Raw genomic sequence first — 23,300 nt, forward strand, 5'->3', positions numbered from 1 at the left:
TGGGCTTGGACTCCAAACTTTGTCCGTACAGTAATGTAGTACACATCCATAATAAATTTTTTTTTTAAAAAAAGTACATGTTTAAAAATATTGAATTAAACCGTTTTTTTTTTTAAATCCCACATTCTATCCAAAAAAAAACACCACCCGACCACCCTTTTTTTTTTTCAAATTCAAAATTTAAAAATAATACACATTTGTGGATAACTACATGTACTGTTTTAATCCTAAAAGTTATCCACTTACTACACATCCATAACAAAAGTTAAAAAGAGTTTAAATATCAAATATATTTCTTTTACGGTAAATGGATCAATTTTAATCCTAAAATATAGTGTTTTAATCCTAATAGTTAGTCACTTACTGCACATCCATAACAAAAGTTAAAAGAATTTAAATTTCAAAGATATCAACTACCCTTAAAACTGAGAAAAGGTACGTAACATTTTTTATGGAATAGTAAATTAATAATTACTAAATGTAAATTGAATTTCACATAAAATTATACAAATAATAAATATAATTTATGTTACAAAAGAAATTTTTTACAACAATTACTTAGATAACAATCACTTCGTGTGAGTTTAAATTGAAGAGCAAGACTTAGGTACAGTACTTAGATACTGTTCCTTAGGTTCATCTTTTACGATTTTGCCATGTGAATTTTTTCTCATGGGATGTAACTGTATTTTTTAGTTAAATAGCCGCATGGCTGAATCTTAAAAACGAAATTTAATGAACAACACCTAAGTTACTGTACCTAAGTTTTGTCTTAAATTGAATAACCATTAACATGATACATCAAATATAAAATAATACCCTCTAAAAAAAAGTTAAAGTAAATTTCATTTAAAAAAAGTATCTTCCTTTCTACACCTACCCTAAACCCCATACAACCTCACAGCAAGCATTCAAAATAGAACCCCAAAAATCCCTCATTTTTACATCTTCACTAACACAAAACAAAAAATCCCTCCTCTCCTTTACCAACACGAAAATCCCAGCCACCATACAATTAAATGGATATAGAGAAGCACTATGCTTATTTGATCCAATTCCAACACTAACACACTCAAAAGACTTCCTAATGATAGGGATAATCATAAGTTAACCTCTTATTCAAAAGGGTAACAACTAAAAAGAAAAGATAAAGTGATCCACATCTAATATGAACTTTAGAGGCCATAGAATTTGTATGGACGTGAGCAGAAGAAGCAGAATAATAGCAAGGAGATTTTAAATAAAATAAAATTAAAAAAAAAAACACCGAAAACAACATCCAAACAAAAACAAACATGGATCTTGGATGCTTTTCATTTATCAAAAATAAAAGACAAAAATTCCAAATTCCAAATTCACAAAATAATATTATTTTACCATCAAGTAGGCACAACATTCAACATCAAACAACATTGTAAATAAGGCCAATTCATACAATAAGTAGTAACTTACCTTAGTAGCCCTGGTAATTCCCTACTTGATGTATCATCAAGCGTGTTCTACGTGACTGCATCAGAAAACGCAGTAACAATTAGGACAACTATCAAACAATTCCAAACAATAGAATCATAGTTACACAGCCAACACCTCCTCACCAATGAACTGGATGTGCAAAGGAGATATATGTGTTAATAGGATAAGAGACCCACCACTGTTGAGAAATTTAACAAAATATACCATAGTCTCCTCACGTTGATCTTTTGTTATGCAAAAATCCCAAAAATAGTAATGCCAATAGACAATGTCTAAAAAATATGTTGAAAAAAATTGGATCAAAACACTCACCATCATTGTAGTAGCCATTAATCTAATGAAGAGGAAATAATAAGGATGGCCAACGTGAGAGAGAATGAGGAAATTTTTGTCAAAAGTGAAGATCTTTTTTTTTTTTTTTTTTTTTTTTTTTTTTTTTTTTTTTTTTTTTTTTTTTTTTTTTCAGAAGAAAATTGAAGAATTAGGAGAGTGGACTATTCATTGAATTCGTGTTTATGTCCGGGAGAGTGGGCTCCTTTTTTTTGGGCATTTTTGTTTATGGGAGTTAAGATAGTAATTCACAGTTATCTTAAATTGAACATGCTGAATAATTGGTAGTTTTCTTTTTGAAAAACTAAAATTTAGGACAATAATTGGCAATTTTTTTACATATTTATCATCGTTGGTTTAAAACTTGTAAGTGAATAGGATGAGGGAAATTTGGGCATCCAAAATGAGGAATTCAAACAGGGAAAACCTCTTAAATAATAGTATAGATGAAACGACGATACATTTCACAACAAATTTTAAATGACAATTTGTTGTTGCATTGTTGGCTTTCATCCGAGTCAATCACTGAAATCATTTTTTTATTTACTATTAATGGTTTGTTACCTAAAATTTATTGTAAAATGTTATTGATGTAAAATTTTCCGAGATTTTAACATTAATTTTAAGTAAATTTATTGTACTGATAAGATATCCATGCATCTTATGCTCGCATGATTCCTTACAACAAGACCGAACATGGTGTGACATAATGATAAAAAAGATGGATTTGTTGCCAAATCGCTAGACCTCTTGTGGTGGGAACATTCTTAAATAGATTCCTCTTTCATTAGGATTTTTTGCGATCTTTTTACACTTGTATCAAAGGTAGGTAAGTGCCCATGGGCTGGGTGACTTAGGAATCACATTCCCTTTGAAGTGTAGGAATCTAACTGAAGGAGCATAAAGTTTTAAGAAAGCAAGAGAATTGGGAATTTTTATTAGAGCATGGTGGAGCATCTTTCTTGATGCTTATAATATTTGGCAAAGTTGTCAATAGAAAGGTGCTTGTTGCATGAAGCCTTATTAAGTTAGGTGCCTCTTTACCAACACCACCGAGATTGAGGTCTGAGTTAAGCCCACAATCAGTATAGAATAGTTTTTTTTTTTTTTTTTAGATATAATAGTATCTTAAACCTATAACATCTACTCTATAGTTTATAATAATTAGTTAATTACTCTTTATTATCAGGCCAAAACACCCATTGAATTTTGGTATAAACAGGGATTGAATCTCAAATCTCTTATTTGACAATAATAAATTTTGCTAGTTGAGATAATTGGAAACCATTGGTTCATTATAAAACAGTTATATAATCAATTAGGAATTCATGCATTATGCTCTTTTCTAATAATGGATTCGAATATTTTTTTTTAATAAAAAAGTGCCCTTTACTGTTTTTGCTCATGTTTTAATCATTATGTAACCCCCATGCCATTTGGTAATCCTTAAAATAATCACTAATATCCAAACTTCGTCCTATTAAGGATTCCATTCGTCTAAAAAGGCTGATTGAATCTCAAATTTCTTATTCGACAATAATAAATTTTGCTAGTTGAGATAATTGGAAACTGTAGGGACACGTTTTTGCGTCAACCCGCAGTAGAGTTGGGTTCGCACGTAAATGGGCCCATACAATATCATTTGTAGAGAGTGGGATCGAAAGGCTAAGTCGTGTTTACCCGGCTGTGGTTTTGTTAAGGAGCTCATATATGATTTAGGTGTATCCAACTCTGGAACCCCTCCTCTTTTTCCCGTGGGACTGCCGTCCCTTCTTTAGGTTACATATTTTTCTTTTATACTAGCATGCGTTCAATTTCCTTCGTCCACGTGTAGGGTCGACCTTTCCAAGACTGATACTTGTCCCATCTGTCCCAGACCTAAGTCGTTGGGTGTAGCTGATAAAGCTAAAGAGCATAGCTCTGTTAGGTGCCAAGTTCAGTCTGGGAAAGGCAGTAAAGGCAGCCTGTCCTAGATATTTCAGATTTTCTTTTAAGATTGTCCCTATGCCACTTTTGCCCCTTTTTCTTGGTGGAGCTTTGGACCAAGCCGAGGGCTGCACCGTCCTCGGCTGTCTCTCTAGGCCCATGTGTGCTTTACACTAATGAGCTTGGACTACCATCTTCTTCGGATTGGGCCTTAAAGCTTCCATGAACAAATGGGCCTGGCCCATATATTGTTGGGCCCCATAATAGCCCCTCAAAACCCTGCTGTCCGACCTCTTGGTTGGAAAGGGGGGTTTTGGTAACTCCGAGCCTTCATTATGGCTCATTTAATTCGACCCTTCCCTGGCGTTGGCAATTCTCTAAATGCCCATGAAATGCTCCGATCTACGAGAGATCCTTCTCGGTTTAGCCTTGATACATTCTGTCCGTTTGGCTACCCCAAGTAGGTCTTTAATGTTTTCCCTTCACAAGACCTCTCGAATTCAATGGCTACTGATAACGTGGGGGAGTGGAACAGGCGCATTCTCGCTGGCAGATTTCCTTGAAGGTCTGATCATATTTAATGCCGTCCTTTTCGTCCCTTATTTAAAGAAGGTGGACATGAGTTGTTTCTTCCATATGTGAATCCCTTAATCCCCCAGAAAACTGAAGTCCTTAGATTCCTCCCAGAATTTACATTTACCCTCCGATTATACCTTGACTCGTAATACGTTGACCACAGTCATAGGTGATGAAAAAACCTTCTCCGTCCCAAAAATACCTTGTTCTGGCTAAGCTCGAGATGGCTCGATCGGGGCAAGGGTGGCGGAGACTCAAGATTTGTCTCGCCTACCTTTCAGCCAAAATCCGAAGCAGGAACTCGTCACGTCGCATCTTCGACGTGACTGAGCCGAGAACACACAGCATCATCACCACCCGCTCTCTCATGAGCATATCTAATGTGGTACCGGTGTGCTAGGAGTCAGGACTGGGGCAGGGACTAAATGTCCCTGCTTCTTCCTCTCTTTGTTCACTGGTGCCATCTTCTACTTTTCTTTCTTCTTCTTTCCACCACCAGCTCCATCCTGGGGCTTTTCCTTCTCCCTTTTTTGCTCCTTTTACTTTCTTTTCATTACTTCCCTCTTCTTCTCCTCCTTCTCTTGCTCATGTCCTCCATCTTCCTCATTCATCTCCTCCATCTTCTACTCATGTCCTCCATCTTCTTCTTCCTCGGCACTCTTCGGTGACAAGAGCTTGCTGAAGTGCTTCCATGTGTTCCAATTCTTCTTCCTTTTCCTTTATCTTTTTCTAAAAAGGTTCGTCTCCTGATATGAGTAGCACTGAGGCAGAGATTGGAAAAGCTTTGAAGGCGAGTTTAAAAGGCAGCTGATTATTTACTTATCTGTACTGCGGATGCTAGTGTTACTTTGACAGTTCATTTTTTGTATAGGCTTGTTTAAGCCCTTCTTTGTACGTTGTAACAATTTTCCATATTAATAAAAGTTGCTATTCATTTATTTCACATGTTCTATCTTCATGTTTTATAAGTTTACACACGCTGCTCGGCACAATAATATAGCATTTGAATTAATGGCAACTAAGGCTGAAATATTTGTTAATAAAAAGACGCCACCACAACTTTAATAAGATTATTATTATTTGACATAACAATCCGACCAGTGAGAAACGAGGCTTACCTTAAATTAGCCGAGATGGGGGCTAAGTGCTAGATAAGGTGTAAGAAGTAGCTATCCGAGGATATGTCACCTTCCCAATGAGTAGTTTCCTTAGGCTAACGATCATCAGGCCGTTTCGTCATCTCCTGAGCATACTGGCCTTAACCTTTTCCAGTATTTGAGCCGAGAAACTTCCCAATTCGAGCAGTTGATTTCCCAAAAGGCTTGAGTCCGAGGACTACGTAGCGCCTAGGTTCTGTCTTAAACTTAGGTTTTTTCTCATTACTTGGTTTCCCCATAGGCTTGAGTCCGAGGACCATGCAAGCCCTAGGTTCTGTCCAAAACTTAGGTTTTCTCAGTATTTGGTTTCCCCATAGGCTTGGGTCCGAGGACCACACAAGGCCTAGGCTCTGTCCAAGATTCTTTGAGTTTAGTTTCTCCTTTTCCTCAGGTATTTCACGAGGTGCCGAGCAGCAAATTGTCCTCGGCAACAGTTATTCCTCGGTGGGGGCCATTGCCCCTGGGCCCCCATGCAGAACAGGCCTGGACCGCGAATTTACTTGGCCCATAACTTTAAGGGTATTTACGTAGTTTATGGTTACGTGGTGCTTTCTGGCGTCCCAATGCTCGAGGTGCACCTTCCAGAGACTCCTTTAATCCCCTGGTTACAGGTGGCATTGGAGATTTGAGCCTAAGCCATCTTGTCCGTAGCGTTTCTGGGGGCGCTGCGTGCATTAAATGCCACCACCTTATTTCTTTAAATAAACAAATAGAAGAGAAAGTTACTTCACCCTCGCACCAATTCTTTAGTTTTCTCCCAAATCACAGCTCCTATACTCAGTGCTGTCCTCCCTTAGCATAACATGTTTGAGGTGAGAGTTGGGAAGAAAGAACTCCCTCCGCCACAGAAGCGTCGTGCCCTTATGAGACTAAAAATGGTGAGGTATGGGCACAGGAAGCATAAGTTCAAGAAAGTGCTCCATTTCAATCGAGGGGAAAGGATGTCTCTCCCTCTTTTAGTTAAAATCCGAAGCAGGTTCTGTTCATACCAGAACTTTGGTGTGTCAGAAGAAAGATTCTCCGCCATCATCGCCTCTGCCTTGTGGCGGGCGAATATTTAGAGAAAGCCCCTCAACTTCCAACTCCCTGCACCTTTCCTTCAGCGGTGTCAGGCTCAAGTTGGGTCTCTTTTGCTGTTTGAGTTGTGGGCAAGTAAAAGCATTGAGGACGAACAAGATCTTGGAGCTGTAGCCAACCTCTCCTCTGATCTACTTCCTCGGCTTTACTTTATTCTCTTGTATCTTCCTTTCTTTTCGGTTATGCAGTGAGCTTTGACGCAAACTGATTCTAGCTTTTCATTGTACACTGTACTGTTTCTTTGCTTTAGTAAAAAATGGAGACTTCTTTACTTGTTTTGAATGCTGTTCCTTTGATAACACTACTTTGTGAGTGGGTGTGTTCTAAGTGTGTGTTCCTCCTCGGCGGTATTTAAAGCAAGAACTCTTGAAACACAATCCAACTAATTCTAATCTACCGACACTATCAGGCATAATAATGACTCATAGTAAGTTAAACTTAGGAAACTAACCGAGATGACGGTTGAACGTTCTGTAATAAGTGCGTGAATATTGTCCGAGGATGACAAATTCTAAATAATTCATCCGAGGGAGCGACCGAGCATTGCATGACTCCGGTTATGCTTTTGAAAACACGTTACTCCCTTCTATACTGGTCCCTTTAGCTTTGAGGATCTGAGGGCAAACTAGGAAATCCATGTAACACAGTTTTTCCTTTTTAAGCAGTTGGTTTCCCCAGAGGCTTGGGTCCGAGGACCATACAAGGCCTTGGTTCTGTCCAAAACTTGTATTGTCTTTTCAAGTAGTTGGTTTCCCCAGAGGCTTGGGTCCGAGGACCATACAAGGCCTTGGTTCTGTCCAAAACTTGTATTGTCTTTTTAAGTAGTTGGTTTCCCCAGAGGCTTGGGTCCGAGGACCATACAAGGCCTTGGTTCTGTCCAAAACTTGTATTGTCTTTTTAAGTAGTTGGTTTCCCCAGAGGCTTGGGTCCGAGGACCATACAAGGCCTTGGTTCTGTCCAAAACTTGTATTCTTCTTTATTTGCTTATCTTCCGAAGATTTAGCTCCTCGAATAAGGTGGGGGAAGCTGGCCTGATGTTTGAAGCCCCTAGGCTTGCCCATGTCGTTGACACCGTGGAACGTAGCCCCTAGTGGGAGCTTATGTTGGAATAGCAACAATGTGTCGCCGGTGATACAGGCACCCTCGTAGTCCCTTGTTCGACAGAAGCTCAACTTCGCCACCGCTCGAGCTAACACGCAAGCCTCCCCACAGACGGCGCTAATTGTAGGGACACGTTTTTGCGTCAACCCGCAGTAGAGTTGGGTTTGCACGTAAATGGGCCCATACAATATCATTTGTAGAGAGTGGGATCGAAAGGCTAAGTCGTGTTTACCCGGCTGTGGTTTTGTTAAGGAGCTCATATATGATTTAGGTGTATCCACCTCTGGAACCCCTCCTCTTTTTCCCGTGGGACTGCCGTCCCTTCTTTAGGTTACATATTTTTCTTTTATACTAGCATGCGTTCAATTTCCTTCGTCCACGTGTAGGGTCGACCTTTCCAAGACTGATACTTGTCCCATCTGTCCCAGACCTAAGTCGTTGGGTGTAGCTGATAAAGCTAAAGAGCATAGCTCTGTTAGGTGCCAAGTTCAGTCTGGGAAAGGCAGTAAGGGCAGCCTGTCCTAGATATTTCAGATTTTCTTTTAAGATTGTCCCTATGCCACTTTTGCCCCTTTTTCTTGGTGGAGCTTTGGACCAAGCCGAGGGCTGCACCGTCCTCGGCTGTCTCTCTGGGCCCATGTGTGCTTTACACTAATAAGCTTGGACTACCATCTTCTTCGGATTGGGCCTTAAAGCTTCTATGAACAAATGGGCCTGGCCCATATATTGTTGGGCCCCACAGAAACCATTGGTTCATTATAAAACAGTTTATAATCAATCAGGAATTCATGCATTGTGCTCTTTTTTAATAATGGATTCAAATATTTTTTTTAATAAAAAGTGCCCTTTACTGTTTTTGCTTATGTTTTAATCATTATATAACCCCCATGCCAAATTGGTTATCCTTAAAATAGTCACTAATATCCAAACTTCGTCCTATTAAAGGATTCCATTCATCTAAAAAGGCTGGTGGGATGTGATAAACATTTTCCAATCAAACTCCTTTTTAATTGTAATGAATTAATAGAGAATAATACCTTAAAGAAGAAACTATACTAACATACAACCTTAACATTAACATATAAGAAGAGGAACAAGATCCTCTCAATTTCAAGTTCAAGTTCTTTTCATTTTGTCAATTTTACTATTAAGATTTTAGTTTTTAGATCTAGCAGTGCATAGAGCTACAAACTACCACTATCCCTTGAAATTTGTCATAGACATAGTAAAATATGATGAAATTTTGTAATTGAGTTATTTATTTTACGCAATAATAAAAAAAAAAAAAAAATCCACTCTTATCGTTTAACCAATTGTGAGTTAAGGACCTTTCTCAAAAAAAAAAAAAAAAAAAAAAAAAAAAAAATTGTGAGTTAAGGATAGAATAAGGATTTCATTATATTTGTTGTGCTTGTATCCCTGACAAGCCCAAACCATTGGGCTTCTATCCCTCCGTTGGGGCAACTTCTTATTTTCATAATTATCATTGTAGTTCATCTGGGCTTACGATGGATTGTTGCCTTAAGATCTCTGGTAGTTAGCATGTTGCTTGGGCTTAAAAGTTAGCCCAACCAACTCTTAGCAAGTCATAAATTATTATTGCAGGAAATAATTTCTTACTATTTCTCATCTAAGCCACTACTAACAATATGTTTTTACTTACCAATAATTATTCACCACATCAACAGTTTGTAAAATAATTTGTAACTTTAGTATTTTTCCTAAAAAAATAAAATGAAAAGAAGAAGAAAAGGAAAGAATTGAAAGAAAATTTAGGGAATTATATGTTCAAAATGGAGCCTAAAAAAAATAAAATTTGAAGCCTTAATCAGCAATTAATAGTGGCCTCATGGGCTGGAAAGATAGGCCCTTGATCTGTGGTCTTAACTTGAACAAGTGAACTTTGCCAACAGACAGTGTTGCACAAATACACGTGTAAAAGCTTCAGTAAGATCTAGTTGAGTCCAATCTTACGTGTTTGGATCATATCAACAGTTTGTAAAATAATTTGTAACTTTAGCATTTTTCCTAAAAAAATAAAATGAAAAGAAGAAGAAAATGAAAGAACTGAAAGAAAGAAAATTCAGGGAATTCTATGGTCAAAATGGAACCTAAAAAAAAATAAAAAAAATTGAAGCCTCAATCAGCAATTAATAGTGGCCCCATTGGCCGGAAGATAGGCCCTCGATTTGTGGTCTCAACTTGAACAAGTGAACTTTGCCAGCAGACAGTGTCGCACAAATACACGTGTAAAAGCTTCAGCAGGATGTAGTTGAATCCAATCTTACATGTTTGGATCACATTAACAGTTTGTGAAATAATTTGTAACTTTAGCATTTTTTCTAAAAAAAAAAAAAATGAAAAGAAGAAGAAAAGGAAAGAATTGAAAGAAAGAAAATTCAGGGAATTCTATGGTAAAAAAGGAACCTAAAAAAAAAAAAAAATGAAGCCTCGATCAACAATTAATAGTGGCCCCATGGGCCGGAAGATAGGCCCTTGATCTGTGGTCTCAACTTGAACAAGTGAACTTTGCCAGTAGACAGTGTTGCACAAATATACGTGTAAAAGGTTTAGCAGGATCTAGTTGAATCCAATCTTACATGTTTGGATCCCAATTTGGATCCACTCAAGTTCAAATATTACAAATCATATATAGGGCCATACTTGATTTGAGCCCAATTTTCGTTAAAAGACTTAAAGTTTCTTAAATCAATTTTTTTTTTTTTTTTTAAAAAAGGATTATGATTAGTCTTGATTCTCTTGAATAGATTGGCAATTCTTACGAGTTACTATCGTGTTTTTTTTTTTTGGGAGAAATCGGCCGGGAAGGCTAAATTTATTGAAATGCTTGAATGTCAGCCAAATAACAATTATAAACGTATGATAGAACAGATTCCATCCAAACTAAAAAAATGAGAAAAAGACCTTGCTCTTTTGGTCAAAACATCTGCTAAAACGTTACTTTGCTTACAAATATAAAAGAAAGAAATGCTTTGGAAAAAGCTAGTAGAAGACCAAATGTCTCTAATAATGTGACCAAAAGAAGAGTGCAGAGAAGTCTGATTGCGAATAGCATTGATGGATGTCTCGGAGTCCGGGAGTCGCCTTCAAAAATAAAGCTAAGGAAGCCTACTTCATGTGCAAACTGAACTGCATGCCTGGTTGCTAGAGTTTCTAGGACCAGCACAGATTCTAATATAGGTATCCTTTCAGTCATCGTTGCTAAGACCTCACCTCTATCATTCCGAACGACAACGCCAATCCCTGCTACATTGATATCCTCAAACATCGCCCCATCATAATTTATGTTTACAGAACCTGAATCCAGAGACTTCCACGCAGTTTTTTTCTTCCTCATCTTCATCTTTGGGTTTGGCTGAAACCTGAGAAAATCCTGGAGCTGTTTCTGAGCCTCCTCAGCAACTTTGTTGAGCGGAACCACCACATCCCTCATCCTTAATTTATTTTCTTCGAGTCCAAATTGCCCAACTTCTCATGGCAAAGAGCTCCTTATAAGATTAGAGCTGAGGTTACGTTCTGCTTAAACAAAATCCTCACTCCTCCAATGTCATAACCAATGTAATATATATATATATTTTTTCCAATATCAAGTAATACAATTTAAACATAGCATCATAGCATGTCAATTCAAAAAATTATTTTCTGTTAATTAACACAATAATGGCTTACATCTTCAATGATCCAAACGATCAAAATCACAAAATTTGAGGTCAATTAGATTTTGTTATTTTTAGATTTGAATACAAATACAATACTACAATCATACCCATCTACACACGAAAAAAGCTGTGAAAGCAAGAATGCCCTTCTTCTTTCATGCTGTAGTTTGTATGTAGAGACATATCATTTGAGAAATATGAGTAGCAACATAGCAAGTTGCCAACCTAGTTAAAACACAAGCGTCTTGGCCTAAATGAACTTTATATAAATTTTAAGACAAAATAATTAATTTATATATATATATATATATATATATATATATATAAGCCGGCTTTAAAGGGTTTAGGTAGCAAGTACATAATGCATTTTTTAGGAAATCAAGCAACTTTCATTTAAATGAGAATTTGTTTATTAGTTTTTGCTAATTCACAATGTAACGAGACTCACTAGATTCCTTTTAACATTTGTGTCGCAGTACTCATTAACAAAAATCTTAAACTTCTAAGCTTTTGTTAACATCATTTGTTAAGAAGGAATTCAAAAGGCCTCAGTAGAAGAAACCAAAAAAAAAAAAAAAAAAAAACCTTATCCATTACAATAATTGGGCAAATTACAACTCACCTATTTGTGGTCTGGTCGAAATTTAAATTACCTACTTATGGTTTGAAAATTGACACTTTACTCACTTGAGATTAGTTTAGTTAGAGTTTCGTAACCCACCTCGGTAAAAAATAGAGCTAAATATGTAATTTTGCTCAACTTTTATGTCTCTGTCATCCAAAAACACAAAAAAATATAAAAATATAAGATTAACTAAGATAAAAAGAATCTAAAGTGTCAAATTTCAAATTACAGGTAAACAATTTAAATTTCGGTCAAACTATGAATGGGTAAGTTATAATTTACCCAAAACTCAAACTTAGCCCATGTTTGGATGCTTTTTTTTTGTCACTCAATTTCCGTTACTCATCACTCATCACTCCTCACTCTAAAATACCATGTTTGTTTGGTACCATCACTCAATATTTTTCACACTATTTGTGGGCCCCATATCTGTCACCCGGTGCAGTTTTTTTTTTTTTTTTTTTTTCTTCAGTACCCAAACTCACTGAACCTAGTGAAAAAAAAAAAAAAAAAAACCCAGAACATGAAGACCGAACCAGTGAAAGAAGAAAAAAAAAAAGAAGAAGAAACCCAGAACAGACCGAACCAGTGAAAGAAGAAAAAAAAGAAGAAACCTAGAACAGACCAAACCAGTGAAAGAAGAAGAAGAAGAAGAAAAAGAACCGAACAGCCAACCCAGGAGAAGAAAGGGAAAAAAAAAAAAAAAATCAAAAAATGGTCAAAAGATGCGGCTGAGTACTATTTGTGGGTCCCCTATGTGTGTTTAATTACAATATTGCCATTGAGTTATGAGTTATAGAAACTGAAAACAGCCAAAATGTGTTTTCAGTTTCTATAACTCATAACTAAAAAAATCATAGAATTGAGTGATGGAAAAAGAGTTATGGATTTCGCAAACAACCTTTTTACTATGGATCCCATCATTTTTAAGTTATGAGTTATAAAAACTAAGAATTGAGTTACGGAAACAGGCCATCCAAACAGCCCCTAATTCCGCATTAGATAATTTCACCCATGTTAAAATTGAGAGTAATTATTATTAACTTTGACTAGTGTTGTTTCTAAAATAGAAAAATAAGAAAGAAAGAAAAGAAAAGAAAAGAAAAGCGTTGAAATTTGTCCATTAAGGCATTAACTTTTTTTTGAAAGTCATTAAGGCATTAACTAGTAACTACCGCCGAACAATACTGTACTCACATCATGGGCCCTAAGAAAAAGAATAAGGAGACAATAAAACAACGCCACGTAAAAGAACACATCATAAATTCGAGTACGATGGTGCACACCATAGTCACGCCTCTCCGTCTTTCGTTAATATTCAAACAAATATTTGTTAGCAGGAGAGAAAGTTATCAACTAAAAACACCCAATAGCAGCACTACTCACAGCTCACTTCCTCTCTCTCAGTCTCTCTGCTCATTTTCTGTAAAAGTCTCTCTCTCTCTCTCTCTCTCAGCTTCCGAACTTCAATCCTCAAATGGCTTCCGTACTCAACACAGTTCCGTCCTTAAGATTATCGAACATCAACAACACCAACCGAGTTCGAACTCGGCAAGTTTTCACACCGAGTCCTGTGTCATTCACCAGTGAGTTCACTCCTCAATATTTTTTATACTTTGTGCCTTTTGATTACCCAAAAAACACCAAAGTAGAGAAGAGAAGCTGAAACTACTGACCTCTTTATAAAACTATTCAAAAATTTCAATCATACTTGCTAAATTAGTTTTTTCTTTGTAGCCAAACACGGTCTAAGATTGAGTTATTTGAATTTTTTCAGGGCGGAGACTTACGATTAGAGCAACTGAGACCGATGCAAATGAAGGTATTTTGAATTGATTAGTTAATTAATTAAGATTTTTTTTTTGTGTTTCAAAATTTAAGTAGGAAGAAATTGAAGTTGAATTAAATGTGTGTTAAGCAGTTAAACCTGAAGCACCGGGTAAGTCACCGGCAGCTGCCGGTTCAAGCTTCAACCAGCTTCTAGGCATTAAAGGAGCTGCAGAAGAAACTGTGAGTTTTTTTTTTTTTTTGGGTTGGTGAATTTCATTTTGAGCTCTCTTGGTATTATCATTCTGTGAATTGTTTGAGATTTTACTTATATCAAACATAACTTTAATTACGTTAGGGGATAATTGATTAAAAAACAGTTATTGGAAATTATATATATGAATACTAAGCACAAACACGAGCGGAGTTATATGTTAAAACATACGTTTGATGTTGGATTAGTTTTGATGTTGGAATTTAAGAGTGATAGTGGGAAGAGAGAAGTAGAGGGCGGGGGTAAAATTAACGTAATTCGGCCTGCACATAAGTTCTAGTACATTGAATCTAGACTAGTTACAGTAGGCTCGGGCCTTGGGCTTGCATTGTCATGAAACATAATTTGTCTTTAATTGGATCAATACTTCCAATTGAATGAGTATGAGTAATGGATCCATGGGTATATGGAGAAGGGGGTATTTCTAATTGTAACTAAATCTTCGATTTATGATTTGTATAAAAGAGATTGAATGTAAATAGCTATTGAACAATGGCTTTGGTTTACTACAGACATTGATGTAGTATGTTTTTTTACCTTGGTGGAAACAAAATGCTTTTTCCTAAGGATTCCTTCAAAAAATAGAGAATGAAGTAGCTAGAAAGATCGTTACAATCCTACTCTTCTAAGTAGAGTTGACATTGTGATTTGTATATTGCAGAATATATGGAAGATCCGACTTCAACTTACAAAGCCAGTTACTTGGCCTCCATTGGTATGGGGAGTGGTTTGTGGAGCTGCTGCATCTGGTACCCCCACCTTTGCAAATTATGAATTCAGTAGCATTTTCTATCATAAATATTCTAATTCTTCTTTTTGAGCATTTTGTTAGTTTAAATAATACTTATGCTTTTCTCTAGTAAATACTACTTTCTAATCTTCTTCCCCCCGTCTTAGTACCTTTGTTGTAATCATAGATTTACTGCTCACTTGGAGTTGCTATAGGAAGTGAAGCTTTAATAATAGAGCTTTCGTGATATAAAGCTTTAATTGAAAAGTTCTATAGCAGTGTTTGGCAAATTGAATTGTAGATCTTTTTTTCTTAAAGCCCCAAATTCAACTTTTGTCTCCAAGTTCTTTCCAGTGTTAAGGCCCCCCTTGAGCACTCTAGCGAGATTGCCAAACTTTAGGAAATTTCAGCTAAAAGCGGTTAACCCCCTTGAAGCATTGTTCAACCCCTCCTTAAGTAAAACCAGACATGCCCTTAGTCTCCACTTGGTTAAACACCATAAAAACCTATAAATTGGGATATTTGTAACAAATCTCTAATTACTAATTTTGATAAATATTGTCAAGCTTTGGCCCTACAGATCAATGTAGGATCCAAGAATGTCTGTGTGATTCAATTTTTTTTACATGACAGGAAATTTTCACTGGAATGTTGAGGATGTTGCCAAATCAATTGTTTGCATGATGATGTCTGGTCCATTTCTCACTGGCTACACACAGGTACAATTCATGGGAGATTTAAAATAGGGTTCCACTTTGACTGAATAGGAGCTTCAAGCTCATCTAACATAAACTTCTCTGCCTGTTACATTTTTCAGACACTTAATGATTGGTATGACCGAGAAATTGATGCTATAAATGAACCTTATCGACCAATTCCTTCAGGGGCTATATCTGAGAATGAGGCATGTAATTCAACTTTTATTTTTTAAAAGAATATAGTGACTTAACTGATTGTAATGTACACGTATAACTGCCACTAAGCTTATTTTCTTTTCTCTTCAAAAACTTTTCTCAGGTCATTACACAAATTTGGTTGTTGCTTTTAGGTGGCCTCGGCTTGGCTGGTCTATTAGACGTGTGGGTAGGTAATTTAAAATGGTTTATACATGTTACTCTTTTTATAAATATTGAAAGATGAATGTCAATTCCTGAGTTTTGTTCTTTGCAGGCTGGGCATGATTTTCCTATAATATTTTACCTTGCGCTTGGTGGATCCTTACTATCATACATATACTCTGCTCCACCCTTGAAGGTACTTTATGTTTTTTTGTCTTCCTTGTCATTAAGTCAAGCCATTCTACTTTCCTTCATGTAGTAGTCAAAACTCTGCATAAGACATGAATAAGTTCTAAACATTGTTGCAGCTGAAACAAAATGGATGGATTGGCAATTTTGCCCTGGGAGCAAGTTATATCAGTTTGCCATGGTGAGATTTCCTGTGCTTTGTTGTCTTTGCTAAAATGATGTAGACAGATTGAAGTTTTTCCGGGAGTCGTTAACATATTGCAATTTTATCTTTTATTGAATTATTCATTCGTTATTCTTCAAGGCATATCAACAGAGAAGTGTATGTCTTGTTGTAAGTGTTTGTCTACATGATGCACATGATGAGACCATGACGTATCTAATGGGAGATTCTTTTTGTAATGAAAGCTGGCTTAATTGAACCACTATAATAACCAATTCATGATTTTTTCAGGAAAAAATTATAGGACTTTTGTTGTTTATCCATTGCTTACAGCCCAGGACTTTGTAAATTGGATGTTCATTACTATTGCTTGTTTGTGGGTCAAATGCCTAATAGTATGGGAAATCATTCAGGTTGTAGGTTAAATTCTTCCTTATGGGTTGTCTCAAACATGTTACTAGGATGCAAGTTTCGTACAATAGGCTAATCAAGAACCATCATAAGTCTAATTTTCTAGGTTAATTAACTTTAAAAAGCTGAATTATGAGTATAGCTAGTTTTAATTTGATCTCTTATTGACAGGTGGGCTGGTCAAGCTTTATTTGGGACCCTTACACCAGATATAATTGTTCTGACTACCTTGTATAGCATAGCTGGGGTATGTTTTTTGGGAGAAGTTTGGTTATATATGTTACATGTGTGATCCAGTCATCACTATTTGATTATTGCTACATTACATTTCAGTTGGGTATTGCCATTGTCAATGACTTTAAAAGTATTGAAGGAGATAGAGAATTGGGACTTCAGGTATCTCTATTGTCTGTTACATGTTAATTATCTAAATTCTTGCTATCTTAGAAACACTTTATTGCCCATCCTTAGAAGTAGCTGTCACAACCTTTTGTATGGTAATGCTGTTTGAGCAGTCACTTCCAGTTGCTTTTGGTGAAGAAACTGCAAAATGGATTTGCGTTGGTGCTATTGACATAACTCAGATATCTGTGGCTGGTACATCATTTTTATCTATTTCCAATATTTATATTTCTTTAAAGATATATATTTTTTTGAAGATATATTTCTTTAAACAAATATTGTTTGTTGCTGATGTTATGTCACAATGTATTGAACAATGGATTGATGTTACAGGTTATCTGCTAGGGGCTGGTAAACCATACTATGCTTTAGCATTACTTGCTTTGATAATACCACAAGTCATTTTTCAGGTAAAGCCCTTACAAAGGTTCTCCACCGTAGAAGTTAAGGTTCAACATTGAATATTTAGTGTTTCCTTTTATTGTAGTCGAGTATTTGTGTGGTTATATCTTGGTTTAAAACTTAGTTACAATTCCTTAGGTGTTATACCTTAGGTTCCCCAATTAAATCAATAACGTAGTTGCATTGACCAATGAAGCATAAATGATGTTATCTTTTTCCGAGGATGATAAATTGATTAAAGTCAACCATGTGGTTCATTGGTTAATGCAACCACACGATTGAATTTAATTGGGGAACCTAAAGTACAAATGGAACTGTACCTCAGTTTCACGGCTTTCACCCTTATCTTGCTACTTAAATTTCTTTGCCTTCCATTGTGAAAGGTTGCGACGAGTATTAAACATAAAGTTTTTTGAACTGTCATGCTTATAATAATCTACTAATATACGATTTGTGTTTCATTTCATTATTTTAGAAAATAAGCACTCTGCTAATACCAATTCTTGTGCACTGCAGTTTCAGTATTTCCTCAAAGACCCTGTTAAGTATGACGTGAAGTACCAGGTATCCTCACTTATTGAATTACAGCTTTTCAATGATTTCCTGAAATTTAAACTTGACAAAAATGCAATTTCATAAAGGATATGACTTCTACTTTCAAAAAACTATTTAGTCAATTAGTACAAGATCAACCAGCACAAGTGGATAACTTTGCAGTTTAGTATGTCACATGAAGTAACAACTAATAAGGACCTCCAAAACAACCCATACAGGTGCTTTATAGGTGAACTGTTCATAATGGTGTGGATTATAATAAGCTCTCAAGTCCTGGACATCCAATACCCTCCTAGATCTTACATGTCTCATTCTTTTTTGATAATCTTCCATGTCTAATTCTGATCAGCATATGTTTATCCTATGTGTATGTTTCAGGCAAGTGCCCAGCCATTTCTTGTGCTTGGTCTTTTGGTGACTGCTTTAGCAACCAGCCATTGAATTTTCAATTGGGGTTTTGTAAAATGACGCTGTGGAGAGAGGCAAGAGGTGGACGCAGAGCAAAAAGCTCATTGAACACAGCTGCTTTGGTGCACAAACCACACCAATCGAATAATACTACTTTGTTAATCAATAGGCATGTTCTGCTGATTAAACTATCACGGTCACCCCTTTTAGGCTTTGCTTGAGGCGAGATTAGGCCTGTCAATCATTGTATGTCTATTTTTTCTTGTCTACACAGTTTTTGCTTTTTTATTTTTGGTTTCTTGCTTTCAAGTCTTGTAAATGTGATGGTTTGTTGTAGCATTGTGCTTTATTAGCATTCTTCCTTGATTTTTACTTCTCAAAGCACGAGATGCCCAGAAAATGCAATTCTGAATTTACGTTTTGTTTCAAACGGAATTTCATCACATTTCTTAGTACGTCCACTGATTCCATTACCTTATTTGCTCAAACTTCAGAACTTTGAAATTCACTCTCTCGTGTTAAAACTTCAGAATTGTGAATTTTGAATCTTCACTTCCTTGATACATCTCACACTTGTTCTTAATGAGTCTGTTCCATAAGCAATAAACACAAAGAAAAACAGCCCAAATCCTCATTTTAGGTTTGGACTGGATAGAAAGCCTAAATTCAAGCTGGAAGGTCCAAGGAGGCCCGAAATTTTGGGAATGTCCGAATATTTCGGTTTGCAAAGCCCAAAAAACTGTTGCTATCTATTGGGCTATTTTAGAGGTCAACAAACCGAAATCCAAAGTCATTTATAGAAAGAGAGACTATATTATTAGCTTAATAGCTTATGGACAAAGTTTAGTTATAAAATTGATTATAGTAGAAGACTATAACCTTAATATCCTTTTATTGAAGGTGAATTTTGATAAATCTACTATTGAATTACATTTTCTTCTTATATCTTTCATGCTTAAAAAATTTCTATAAAATTAAAAAATCAATAACTATATCATCAATAAATTGTTTAAATTACAAGTTTTTGTAGTTTAAAATTATACATAAAATATAAATTTATAAATTATATAGTAAATAATATTCAATTGACACAAAATTTGATATGTATATTAAGAACATAAGGAACATATAATTCAACGATTATATTTTTAAAATATGTAATAATGTGAATGATATTGAGTAAAGTTGTAGCCTTAAGCTACAACCAATTCGGTCTTTTTGTTCATTCGCTTAACAAGTATAAAAGACAAGGAAAGCAAAATGAACAACGCATGGATTGATTTCATTAACCATTTCCAACAAAGTAGTTCATTTTGCAACAACCAAATAGGGTCAAAGTTTTACCCCCTTTTTTTTTATATGGTCCGACTTCATAGACACCGAGATCATGTGTGTTTGCGTGTGTATATATATTGGAATGTTCCATGCAGATAACGAAGTTCAACCAAAAAGTTAGCATCAACTATTGAAAAGAGTACTAAAAAGCCAACCGTCGCATAAAAAAAAGGGCACCGTGCATTATTAGGTTTAGGGGGGAAAAAAGACCAACATCCTGAGACCATATATCATGCCCTTCCCATTCTAGATAAGCTAGACTTCAGCATAAACTTAAAACTAGGATAGAATACAAAGCACAAACCAGAAATTACACACCTACTAAACCTAAACCATTTCATTCTACAAATTAAGACAAAGATTAAAGAGACATCACACAAAGCCTAGCTAGTCAGAGTTCCAAAACTTGTTAGTAGTAAACTAGTGATCAACGGCCCTTAGTCCTGAACTTGGACTCATCAATCTCGATGCCTTTCTCGGCAGCAGGATCTCCTCCAGACTTGTCCATGGTGCTGAGTCCGCCTTTGCGGCCCATCTCCTGGTATCCCTCATGTCCCATCTGATCTTTCCTAGTCTGTCCTCCTTTGCTGCCCAACTTCTGGTACCCCACATGTCCCAGTTGCTCCCTCCTTGTCTGCCCTCCACGGCTACGTCTCCTACATCGATCACCACCACCACCAACAATGCCAATTAGCACATCTTAAATTGAATCAACACTTAAAACTGTTTATTCCAAAAGTTTAAGTAGTTAACAATGATCTACGGTATTTAATCATTAATTTCCTACATCAATCACCACCACCCACCACCAACAACGCCAGTTAGCATATCTTAAATTGAATCAAGACTTAAAACTGTTTATTCCAAAAGTTTAAGCCATTAACAATGATATAACACATCTTAAATTGAATCAAGACTTAAAACTGTTTATTCCAAAAGTTTAAGCCATTAACAATGATCTACGGTATTTAATCATTAATTTCCTACATCGATCACCACCGCATATTTTAAATTGAATCAACACTTAAAATTGTTTATTCCAAAAGTTTAAGCCATTAACAATGATATATACTGTATTTAATCAATAATTAATTGTTCTAATAATCTCCTAATAATATAGGAAAATGGTTAATGCACACAAAGTTAAAAAAATTATTACAAACAACTCTCTGTTGTGTAATAGGCTGTGTAATAAACATTGCTTAATAATTAGAGTGTGTAAAAAACTTTGCTGAATAATTAGAGCGTGTGTCTTAACTTATTTTTTGTGTAATATAATATATATTTTTTATTATTGAAATGATGTCCAAAATTCTTCGGCATAACTTATTTTTTATATGTTAATTAATATATATTTTTTTTATTATTAAAATGATGTCCAAAATTCTTCAGCACCTAATTAAGTTTCCCTCATACTTACGTGTAGTCACACACCAGATTTTATTATTGATAAGAACCCATAGGATGACTTAAAATGGGTACCTACTAGCTAGATATCATGAAGCGTTAAGTGATTAATCACAATTTATTAAAAAAATAAAAAAGTTTCAAACGTTTTAAGAGAGAAGTCATAAGTTATTTGAACATGTGATATGAGATTCTTTACAGAACTGATAATTAATCAAATCATATATATCTCTAATGCTTCACTTTTTAAGAAAAAGTCAACTTAAAACCTTATATTCGAGAATGAAAATTTTATCATTAAGAAAGGTAAAGTGGAGAATTATATATGAAAGAAGCCCTACTACTTACATATGATAGCATGATAAATTATCGAGTAAGCTGAAAAAGATAACCAAAACACACATAAAAAAAACACAAATAGGTTTACCTTCAGCGAGGTGTTCCCGGGCTTTAAGGCTCTTCCCACCAGTTCCACCAGGAACAACTGTCTCTCCCTGCCTTGCCCTAGAGTCTAGTTCTGATCTTTCCTGTCCTGATGCCATTTCGTTTTTTTTTGGTACTGATCTACTCTCACAAACTGTAATCGAGCTTAGTTTTTAGTTGCCAATTGCACTAATGGATTGTACGTACTACAATATTGAAGATCCAAAGTGTAGAGACTTGCTATATATACATATAGAGCATCCGATGGTGAAAGTAAAGGTGTGAGAGGGCAGTAAACTAGTAAGAAAGGAGTGGTACACTACGTAGACGACACGTTAATTAGGGGATAGACGCGGCAGAAAAATAGCAATGGAACGAGTTGAGTCAGTGAAAATAGTACCCATTAACAGCAATCAAAATGACACGAGTCCTTGGTTATGGTAGTTAAAGTCTTCCACGTGTTCTTTGTGTGTCTCATATTCCTGCACAAGTTCCATGGACGTTGGAACTTGGAACCACAAACATGACGCGAGTGTGGATTAGGAGAGATTATTGGGTACTCCGTACTCCAGTAGTATATTCTCTCTCTCATATGGAGGCGCTCTACTCACAAGGAGATAGGTTCTACTGTGAGACCCACTTCCATGTGAGAGGGAGGGAGTATACTCCTGAAGTATCTAATAAATTTTCATGGATTAGAAGTTTTGTATTGTACGGCCTGGAAATGCGATTAACTCATTGGCAACTAACTAGAGCGTGAAACTAGATTGAAATTTGGTGCAATTGCTGCTTTCGCCCTCTCACAACATTTTTTTTTTTACTTTTACTCTTTTTATTTTTTTATTTTTTTATTTTTTTTTATATATTCTATGGTTGACACTTCAAGTTGCTTATTTCAACTTTAAATCTTAGTCATTCATATTAATTGCATCCAGTCAATCTAACCAATTTTCACTTATAGAGAATGCAAAAATAGAGAGAACCAGAAACCCCGAGCTAGGCCCACCTCCTTTTCCCTTCCATGACCATCACCACGTGTCTCGGCATTGACAATGTTGTGTTGCATTCATTTGTAATAAAATAAAAATACGTTACTAAACTATTTTAGAAAAATTTTGATGGAAATATGAAAATGTGATTAACTTTTTTAACAACTTTCTCAATTTTTCATAAAAAGTTTTTTTAAAATGGTTGATTAATGCATACTCTAAGCATACATTAATGAGACCCATAAAAATACACGGTACTCAATGTTTGAAAGTCAAGTACTTTGTAAATTTTTTTCTTAAAAAAAATTATGTAAAATTTATTTTATTTATTTATTTTAATTAGTTTTTTATTAGCAAATTTGATACATCGATACGTATTATTTTAGAGTTACATTCGTTAGTTTTAGGAATACTATTATGGATTAAGATTTAGAAAGTTTCATGATTTTAGAAAGTATTAGGAATACTTATTTGAAAGCTTATCTAGTTTTTGTGGAAATGTTTTTGGTGAAAGTATGCTAAAGTATACTTGTACATTGAAAAAGTGAGAAAATGTGAAAAAAGTGAGATTTTAAAACGATATACATAGAAACTAAAAAAAAAAAAAAAAACTAAAAACTAAAAATTGAGTTTATAAATTGATGCCAAATAGACACTAATATAGATTATTAAATTTGTTAATTTATCATGCAGCATCTTTGATCTAAGTACTTCATTGTATATATTCTTTTTTTTTTTTTTTTTTTTTTTTTTTTTTTTTTTTTTTTTGGCATCTCTTGGAAATCTTGCAAAAGTATCTCCCTTTTGTGTTACATAGGCTTCACTTGATTATTATTATAATT

The 23,300-nt window shown here is 35.3% G+C and overlaps 2 protein-coding genes across 3 annotated transcripts; one reads left to right on the plus strand and one right to left on the minus strand.

Moving 5' to 3' along the window:
• Positions 1-13,275: 13,275 nt before the first annotated feature.
• On the plus strand, positions 13,276-18,734 carry LOC126692408 (chlorophyll synthase, chloroplastic). 2 transcript variants are annotated; one of them, XM_050388006.1, is made up of 15 exons: positions 13,276-13,531; positions 13,723-13,767; positions 13,864-13,955; positions 14,648-14,735; positions 15,350-15,435; positions 15,534-15,620; positions 15,734-15,799; positions 15,887-15,970; positions 16,083-16,144; positions 16,709-16,784; positions 16,871-16,933; positions 17,053-17,134; positions 17,273-17,349; positions 17,858-17,905; positions 18,275-18,734. In XM_050388006.1, exons 1-15 carry the CDS (start codon positions 13,423-13,425, stop codon positions 18,335-18,337), a joined length of 1,128 nt encoding a protein of 375 aa, XP_050243963.1. In that variant the 5' UTR covers positions 13,276-13,422; the 3' UTR covers positions 18,338-18,734. The 2 variants fall into 2 exon arrangements, with proteins under 2 accessions (XP_050243963.1, XP_050243964.1); XM_050388007.1 differs by having other exon boundaries at positions 13,277-13,531; positions 13,867-13,955.
• A 1,089-nt stretch (positions 18,735-19,823) lies between these two features.
• Positions 19,824-21,673, minus strand: LOC126690845 (protein EMB-1-like). The gene is made up of 2 exons (XM_050385968.1): positions 21,474-21,673; positions 19,824-20,295 (listed from the first exon to the last, which is right to left on the minus strand). The coding sequence occupies exons 1-2, from the start codon at positions 21,586-21,588 to the stop codon at positions 20,060-20,062; spliced, it is 351 nt and encodes a 116-aa protein (XP_050241925.1). The 5' UTR covers positions 21,589-21,673; the 3' UTR covers positions 19,824-20,059.
• Between the last annotated feature and the right edge of the window lie 1,627 nt (positions 21,674-23,300).

Source organism: Quercus robur, chromosome 7 (genome assembly GCF_932294415.1).
Source record: "Quercus robur chromosome 7, dhQueRobu3.1, whole genome shotgun sequence".
Taxonomy (NCBI): domain Eukaryota; kingdom Viridiplantae; phylum Streptophyta; class Magnoliopsida; order Fagales; family Fagaceae; genus Quercus; species Quercus robur.